The sequence below is a fragment of the Salvelinus sp. IW2-2015 genome, linkage group LG4p, assembly GCF_002910315.2.
Source record: "Salvelinus sp. IW2-2015 linkage group LG4p, ASM291031v2, whole genome shotgun sequence".
NCBI classification, from domain to species: domain Eukaryota; kingdom Metazoa; phylum Chordata; class Actinopteri; order Salmoniformes; family Salmonidae; genus Salvelinus; species Salvelinus sp. IW2-2015.
Window position 1 is genome coordinate 15334100 of NC_036841.1, and position 9625 is coordinate 15343724.

Sequence of the window (9625 nt, forward strand, 5' to 3'; positions counted from 1 at the left end):
GGTTGGTGAAGGTAACTTGGAGTGGACTCGTGATGATTTATTGTGTTTCGTCCGCCCAGAGGGAGTGGGCGCCTCAGAAAACGGAGTTAGGGACAAACATTTGACTTGATTTGCTCTTCAGAGGAGGATGCTGTTGAAAGGAGTGATAATGAGGGTTACATTAAGTGTTGAGGAGGATCAATTGAAATTGAAGATTCCCGATGTCTGTGACGCCCGCCATTTGGTGAGATATAGATCCAGTGGAGAGCATGGGGAAGCGGAGAAGACATTGTCTGTCATGCTGAGTTTTTGATACAGTTTGATACAGTTTATGGGCATGTTGCAGCAGTGTGTAGGAGGGAGATGCCTAGGTGTGAGAAGTGTGCCGGCGAGCATGAGACGAAGGAATGTGTGGTATTGGTGGAGAAAGTTATGTGTGTTAGTTGTGGGTGCCCATGGGGCTGGAGATCAGTGGTGTCCTGTGAGAGAAAGGCAGATTGAAGTTGCCATGGTTAGAGTACTACAGAAAGTGTTGTATGCCGAAACAGTGAATAGAGTCGTAGAGGAAGATGGGTACAGGGTGGGGGATCCTGAGAGCATCCCTGTGAGTAGGCAGAGACCAAAAGAGAGAGCAATGGGAATAATATGTGCTTCATTAAGGTGGGCTTTTTGGCATTTTATAGCGATGGTTGTCAATTGTACTGCAGACATCGATTGAAAGTCACAGAAAATCGAGGTTGTGGTGGCAGAGAAGTACTTGGGATTACAAGGATTTACAGCTGCAGAACAGCTGCAGGGGATGTTGAGTGGTAGTGTTATGTCCTCTCAGACTATTGGTCTGGAGTAAGACTAGATATGGTTAAATAGTGAAATGGGTTGGTGTTTTTTAGATAGTGCTAATAGTTGGTAGGGCAATTTTCCTTTCCCCCAAATTTGTATTGCCACATCAAATGATTTAATTAATGTAGGTAGGCCGTGAATGGCCTCACACATCAGTACAGTAGGTGGCAGTGTATGCGCCTAAAAGTTGGATGCGATCCGTCAACTAAATCTCAAAGAAGAGTCCTCTATCTATCTCTATGGTTCAAGCACACAGCGCGCAACTTTTGACGGGCTAGTGGTTTATCAAGGAAGCAACTCATCTGGTTGGAGACGTGGCTCTGCCCGGCTGCCATATTGAAGCAATAGCAACACACAGCTTAACTAGCTATTCAACTATATTTTCTTTCTAAAGGCGCTTTCGATATACTGGAACTCGACTGAGCAAACACCATCGGGGATTGAAGATCGTTTTCCTAAAGAGAAACTAAAAATGGTGAGCACAGTGTCACATGTCAAGGCTTTATCTCCTTTCTGCTTTAGTTTGATCATAACAAACATTAGCGTGCTAACGTTAGCCCCTTGGCACAATGAAATGAAAAGCAAATCAAACTTCACTTGCCAGACAACCACAAAGGTAACGTTAGCCAGTCAACTTTATTAGCTAAGTTAACTATATAACGTTAATGCTACTATTATTTAACAACTATTTAATGTAACGACATTATGTAGTTAAGTTAACGTTAACTAGCTAACGTACTACAAATATCAGCTAGTTCTTAGTGTTAGCTAACGCTAGCTGGCTAACTAACGTTAAGTACGTTTACCCAGCTAACTAGGTAGCTAGCTACAATTTAACAATCTAGATAGATCTTTGCATTGTACAGGTTGTCTGCTACTGTTGGCTGTCTGTTAACTGTGCTAAGTTATGTTTGCTGGTAACGTTAAATACTTGGCCTTGCTAGGCTAGTTAACTAGCTAGCTAGTTATCAATAAATGTCAACCAATGGATCGTGGCTGTATGACATTGTCATTGATTTGCACTCGGTAATCTAGTAAATATAGTCGCTTGGATCAATGCGTTGCCTTGGTCCTGATATTCTGGGATGGTAAGTGACTGAAAAATACTTTATTTTGTCACCTGTAGTAAATTGTAGCCAGCATATTCCCGACCCAATCTTTATACATGTTTACACTGAGCTGCACTTGGGGTCAGAACACAATCATGGTTACATTATGACACCATGGAGCTGGCGTGAGATATTGGTTGGAAAACGTACCTCAATGTAGGGATGGAATATGCCACTGTACTCCAAATTCTACCTTTCCACACTGATACATTGAGAAAATTTAAATATTGCAATTTTTCCCTGACAACTGTCCTTTTGTCCTCATGCTAGCTAGGAGCCAGAGCAGTGACATATCCTAACCCCACGTTTTCCGACCCATATCTCGTGCCGGCTCCACGGTGTCTTAATGTAACCATGATTGGTTTCTGAACCCAGTCAGTTCAGTGTAAACAAAAGTATTGGTAGTGTCGGAATCTGAGTAAATTGGCACATAACTACCTTGCTTGGCCAACAGATTTGTACCACTTATGGTGACCCTGTCTATCACTCTGTCATCATTAATGAAGATCCCACTTATGAACGTATGTTTGCGATTCTCTCTATCCTCCCTGCAGGTGCTTTTGGCAGCGGCGGTGTGCACCAAGGCAGGCAAAGCAATCGTGTCACGGCAGTTTGTGGAGATGACCCGAACGCGTGTCGAGGGCCTTCTGGCCGCCTTCCCCAAGCTCATGGGCATGGGCAAGCAGCACACGTTTGTGGAGACGGAGAGCGTGCGCTACGTCTACCAGCCGTTGGAGAAGCTCTACATGGTGCTGGTCACCACCAAGAACAGCAACATCCTGGAAGACCTGGAGACACTACGGCTCTTCTCGCGCGTGGTATGATCCGATCCAATACATCTTTATTTATCCATTACACAGAGACAATGGAAATTGTTCATTTTGCGGTCATAGTACTTAGGACCCACACACACACACACACACACACACACACACGACAGGCTGGGAGCAGCACAGGGGTTTACCCAATGCTATAACAGCCCACTGCTGCTTACGAGTTCAGAATTCATCCATCCCACCAATAACTTCAAATGGGATCATATCCCACTATAAACGTATTACTGTTGGTTTGATATTGAAGAGTTCAATTGTGTTTTTTCTCTTTTCAGATCCCGGAGTACTGCCGTGTGCTGGAGGAAGGGGAGATCTCAGACCACTGTTTCGACCTGATATTCGCCTTCGATGAGATCGTGGCCCTGGGCTACAGGGAGAATGTCAACCTGGCCCAGATCCGCACCTTCACCGAGATGGACTCTCATGAGGAGAAGGTGTTCCGGGCAGTCAGAGAGGTGAGACACTTGTAGCTAAAGTGCCCATAACATCCAGAGGGCGTTTGTGTGTGGCTTTAGCTTATAGTAGCCATGATTTGAACGTTCCTCCTCCTCTGCTCGGCCCCACAGACCCAGGAGCGAGAGGCCAAGGCAGAGATGCGGCGAAAGGCCAAAGAGCTGCAGCAGATCAGGCGAGATGCCGAGCGCTCTGGGAAGAAGGTGCCGGCTTTCGGCGGGTTTGGCAGCGCCGGGATGAGCAGCATGTCCTCGGGGTCGATCATCACAGACACCATCATCGAACCCGAGAAACCCAAGATGGCTCCCGTCTCAGTCAGGTACGCAAATTATGGAATTTAGGTGTTGAATTTGATTGTGTGTATAATTGTGATTGGCAGATAGGCCCCTGAGTTTTTCCTGATAACATGACCAGGGTTGGAAATTAACTTTTTGGTTTTGGTCCAACAGCCACTGGCAGGTAGATGAGAATCTACTAGCCACTCAGTTTCTTTTTTTACCAGACCAAATATTTTTTGGGCATAATTACACCAAAAATCACATGACGGATGAGTATGCTTTGTAATGTTTCTAAAACAAGAAATGTATTACTAGAAAGAAGTAATGTGGTATATTGCTCCATTCAATTTCATTTTTGTGACCCAAGTCTTTTATCCAATATATGTTCAAATCAATCCTTTAGTTAGAATAGTAAAACAGATAAACAGTTCTACAATTAAACATTTTAAGAATCAACAAAAGTGCCTGCCCTGTACAAAATGCTAAGTAATACGACTTATTTATTATTATTATTATTAGTTCAGGCCTCTTAACAGTGGCATTTTTTTACAAGGAGTACGTATATTTATGAGAACATAAATAAATTGAGGAGCACAATTTAAATTATGAGTGACTAAAAGTTTATGAAAATGATTTTGGAGTGTTCCATGCTCAAACAATGTAACCTGAAATATTTGATTCATTCGGTGAGACAAATGTTCAGCTGCCCCTTTAAGGGGTGGGCCATTACTATGGCAACGGCACTCTGTTTGTCAGGGATGATTGAGAATCTCTGCACTAGCAGCAGACAGTTGCAGCAAACTCAAACTAATATTGAAAACAACCTAGCATGTGAACAAAACTATGTAACTAGACAAACATGAGAATAAAGTCACACTTTAGTAGCCTTTCGTGAATTCGACCTTCTACATTTTGGCTTTGGATTGAAAAAAACTGTTACCAAATGCTGTGTGTAACCATCCGTCAACGTGGCCGGTGAAATACGTTATTGCCCTTCTACCCGCATTTGGCGGGTGTTAATTTCCCACCCTGAACGTGACCTGACCAGGAAAAACTCTGGGCCACAGATAGAGGCTGGTACTGACAATCATGTGTTTCCCACAGGCCAACCGGATCCAGCAAAGCCCTCAAGCTGGGCGCCAGGGGGAAAGAGGTGGACAACTTTGTGGACAAGCTCAGGGGGGAGGGGGAAACCATCATGTCCAACACAGGGAAAATGCCTTCGCTTGCATCCAATGTCCTACCGCCACCAGTTAATGTGGAGAGGTACATTGTTCCTGTTCTTCAAATGTTCATTTTTGATAGTAAGCCAAGGCTGTGCATCGGTCTTTATCTTGCAATCAATGTCTGCGCTTTACTATTGACATAATTCCCGTGTGTGACGATAAAACCTCAATCTTAACCTTAATGACACCTGTGTATGTATGTTTTCCCTCAGTGTCCACATGAGAGTTGAGGAGAAGATCAGTCTGACCTGTGGACGTGACGGAGGTCTACAGAACATGGAGCTCCTGGGCATGATCACCCTGAGAGTGACCGACGACAAGGTCGGCCGCATCCGCCTGATGGTCAACAACTACGACAAGAAGGGAGTACAACTGCAGGTGAGTTGTTCCAATCCAGACTGACCCATGACCTTTTGTAAAGGCTCATGGGTTGTGTTCATTAGGTTACAAGGTTGTGAAAAATCCAGTGTTCTTATTTGACTAGTAACCCCAGCACCATTCCATTTTAAAATGTTTCTCCCTGTGTGCTCCTACTGAACACGGCCCAATGTATTAGATTTATGTAACAATTCATCCCATATCAGATATATAATGTATGTCCACTGTGTTGAAATTGATTGCATCTCCCCTGGTATTTAGACACATCCCAATGTGGATAAGAAGCTCTTCACTTCAGACTCTGTGATTGGTCTGAAGAACCCCGAGAAGTCTTTCCCCCTCAACAACGATGTGGGGGTGCTGAAGTGGAGACTCCAAAGCACAGATGAGGCCCTCATACCTCTAACCAGTGAGTCTCATTCAACCTGTCATCCTGCCGGCACCATCTGTGATCTGCAGTTATTGTAGTATGATTTATTTTATGCTAACTATAGTACATTTTTAAATGTCATCGCACCTTTGTTTTGTCTGTAGTAAACTGCTGGCCTTCAGAGAGTGCTACTGGCTGCGACGTGAACATTGAATATGAACTGCAGGAGGAGAGCCTTGAACTCAACGATGTAGTTATTGCTATCCCTATACCGTGAGTACATGGGTGATAAAATGTTAATTGTATTTTATTGTATTGTGTTGCGACTGTATAACAACCCTGCTGGGTTCTCTATTGTTTGGTTTTCCAGAGACAGATTTAAGCCTAGCCCTGGACTAAGAAGCATGTGCAATATAGTTCCTCCATTGAGGTGTTCTTTAGTCTAAGACTATGCTTCATTTGTGTCCGGTAAACCAATCAATCACATGTATTTATAAAGCCCTTTTTACATCAGCCGATGTCAAAGTGCTGTACAGAAACCCAGCCTAAAACCCCAAACGGCAAGCAATGCAGGTGTAGAAGCACGGTGGCTAGGAAAAACTCCCTAGAAAGGCCGAAACCTAGAGAGGAACCAGGCTCTTGAGGGGTGGCCAGTCCTCTTCTGGCTGTTCCCGGGTGGAGATTATAACAGAACATGGCTATGATGTTCAAATGTTCATAGATGACCAGCAGGGTCAGATAATAATAATCACAGTGGCTGTAGAGGGTGCAACAGGTCAGCACCTCAGGTGTAAATGTCAGTTGGCTTTTCATAGCCGATCATTGAGTTAGAGACAGCTCAAAAGAGACAGCCCAAAGTTGATGGTTGCGTTGTTCACAGTACATGGGTGTATTTCCTGGTTGTAGGTCTGGAGTTGGGGCACCTGTGGTAGGAGATGTGGATGGGGAGTATAAGCACGACAGCAGACGGAATGTTCTAGAGTGGAGCTTACCCGTCATAGATGCCAAAAACAAAAGCGGCAGCCTGGAGTTCAGTATCGCCGGGCAACCCAACGACTTCTTCCCTGTCAACGTGTCCTTCGTATCCATACGCAATTACTGCGACATACAGGCAAGTTCCCCCTTTTTACATTGATGCTTACTAACTATGCACATTTAGGCCTACAGTCATTGATGGAACACAATGCTCTTGCTGACATTGCTATCCCTGCATTTCAAATCAAATCAAGTTTATTTTATATAGCCCTTCGTACATCAGCTAATATCTCGAAGTGCTGTACAGAAACCCAGCCTAAAACACCCAAATCAGCAGCAAGCAATGCAGGTGAATAGAAGCACGGTGCTGGAAAAACTCCCTAGAAAGGCAAACCTAGGAAGAAACCTAGAGAAGACAGCTATGAGGGGTGTGCCAGTTCCTCTTCTGGCTTCTGTGCCGGTGAGATTATATAACAGAACATGGCCAAGATGTTCAAAAATGTTCATAAGTGACAAGCCTATGGTCAAATAGTAATCAGAGAATAAATGTCAGTTGGCTTTCATAGCGATCATTAAGAGTTGAAAAACAGCAGTTCTGGGACAGGTAGGGCCATAACCGCAGGCAGAACAGTGTAAACTGGAATAGCAGCAAGGCCAGGTGGACTGGGACAGCAAGGAGTCATACAATGCCCCGGTAATCCTGAAAACGTATGGTCCTAGGGCTCAGGTCCTCCGAAGAGAGAAGGAAGAAGGAGAAGAATTTAGAGAGAGCATACTTAAAATTCACACAGACACTGGATAAACGGAGAAGTTATCCAGATATACCAAACCTGACCTAGCCCCCGACACAAAACTACCCTCAGTCATAAATACTGGATGGCTGAACCAGGAGGGCAGAGACACTGTGTCCCATCGGACGATACACCCCGGACGGCGCCAAACAGGAAGGATATAACCCCAACCCCACTTTGCCAAAGCTACAGCCCCCGCACACTAGAGGATATCTTAACCACCAACTTACAAGGCCGAGTATAGCCCACAAAAGATCTCCACCACAGACACAAACCAAGCGGGGGCGCCACCCAACAGGAAGCATCACTCAAGAACTCAACCCACTTCAAGTGACGCACCCTCCTAGGGACCGTGGCATGAAGGCAGCACCAGTAAGCCATGTGAACTCCCCCTGGTAAAATAAGGTTAGAGCAGAGAATCCCAGTTGAGAGAGGGGGTACCCCGCCAGGCAGATCGACAGCTACGGGCCAGTTTCGTTGCTCCACAGCGTTTCGGTCTCACCTCACCACTCCTGGCCAGATACCACTCAATCATATGACCTACTGAACGAGACTAAGTTCTTCAGTAAAGACTACAAGGGTTGAGACCGAGTCTGCGTCTCTCACATGGGAGGGCTGGACCGTGTCCATTAAAAATAGGAATCTATAGGGAGAAAAGCCCTGCTCCAGCTGTTTTGCTTAGAAATTCTACTGACAATTAGAGCAGCCTCGTTTGTGACCGTGAGCGTACGTGTAGTATTACGCAGACCAACTCGGAGCATAGTAGGAGCAACGCCCATGTAACCCGCTTTAAGGGTTAACAGTAAAACCTTTGAAATCAGCCCTTGCCTTAACAGGAAGCCGAGTTTAGGGAAGCTAGCACTGAGTAAATTGATCCAAAATTCCTTGTTCAGTCAGGATTCCTAGCAGCCGTATTTACCACTAACTGAAGTTTATTTAGTGCCCCTTTATCCGGTCCAGTAGAACCGGAGGATACGATGGAGGCTCAGCAGCGGTTGAGCCCCCCAGTAGTCTACCTAGAAAGTAACAAATGCATGGATTAATCTTTTTGCATTTTTGACAGAAAGTTTCTGATTTAATTTGCAATGTTTTAGATGGAAAAACTGTCTTTGAAACAGTCTTGATATGTTCGCTTCAAAGAGAGATCCAGGGTCAGAGTAACGCCGAGGTCCTTCACAGTTTTATTTGAGACGACTTTACAACCATGCAAGATTAATTGTTCAGATTTAACAGAAGATCCTCTTTGTGGTCTTTGGGACCTAGCACAAGCATCTCTGTTTTGTCCGAGTTTAAAAGTAGAACGTTTTCAGCCATCCACTTCCTTATGTCTGAAACACAGGCTTCTAGCGAGGGCAATTTTGGGGCTTCGCCATGTTTCATTGAAATGTACAGCTGTGTGTCATCCGCATAGCAGTGAAAGTTAACATTATGTTTTCGAATAACATCCCCAAGAGGTAAAATATATAGTGAAAACAATAGTGGTCCTAAAATTTCACTCATCACATTGCCTTTTTCTCCTATTCCCTCAGGTTGCCAAAGTGACTCACGTAGAAGGAGACGCACCAGTAAAATTCTCTTTAGAAACTTCGTTCCTCGTCGACAAATACGAGATCCTGTAAAAAATCTACGTCAAAGCTCCGGAGAAGACAAAATAAATACTTGCCCGCCTGTGTAACATTTGAGACTACACATCAACAGGACTCAACTCTTCAAAAGCCCCTCTGGCGGCGGAGCGCGGTATTGGTGTATTTATGTTTGTATGGGGGAGAAAAATCTACTGTGTGTGTGTGTATATATATATATATATATATATATATATATATATATATATATATATATATATATATATATATATATAATTAACTTTAACAGGCAGTGAAACATGCTGTTGTCTGCCGAGGAGAGGCGGGAAGTCAAACCATGACTAAATTGGCAGCAGAGGAGGGAGATGGGTGGTGTTCTTGATTAGGTGGTGGTGGTGGGGGGGACGGTACTAGCTACAAACAAGCATCAGGGACGTGTTCGTTAGGACGCACGACAGGGAGAGAAAAAATCCCACCGTTTTGCAACAAGAACGTATCCTTTCTCGTTTGCGGAAAACTAAAGTGAGCCTTTCTAATTCTACAAGTCCAGGTAGTCCCTCCCTGATTCAGTCAGTTTTCTTCCGTTTGGTGCCTAATGAACATGACCCTGGTGGCTGAGGAGCTGGTCAGTATTCAGCTGGTTCATCGCCCTACTGTTGAGGTTGAGAAATTAGTCATCCCCAACCCCAAAGAATCATGCATCCTCTAGCAGAGCCATTTAGTCTTTTATACATTGAACATTAAACATTGGACCAGATTTAAGGAAGCAGGACTACTCAAGTGGTCTTTCATGTTTGTTTTTTAATCATA

At 44.4% G+C, this 9625-nt stretch overlaps 1 protein-coding gene across 1 annotated transcript; it reads left to right on the forward strand.

Annotated features, from left to right (window-relative positions):
• The first annotated feature begins 1124 nt into the window (after positions 1-1124).
• On the forward strand, positions 1125-8951 carry LOC111960576 (coatomer subunit delta). Its single transcript, XM_023982636.2, has 10 exons — positions 1125-1294; positions 2483-2746; positions 3037-3216; positions 3328-3533; positions 4597-4758; positions 4931-5096; positions 5358-5505; positions 5631-5739; positions 6373-6577; positions 8762-8951. The coding sequence occupies exons 1-10, from the start codon at positions 1292-1294 to the stop codon at positions 8849-8851; spliced, it is 1533 nt and encodes a 510-aa protein (XP_023838404.1). The 5' UTR covers positions 1125-1291; the 3' UTR covers positions 8852-8951.
• The last annotated feature ends 674 nt before the right edge of the window (positions 8952-9625 follow it).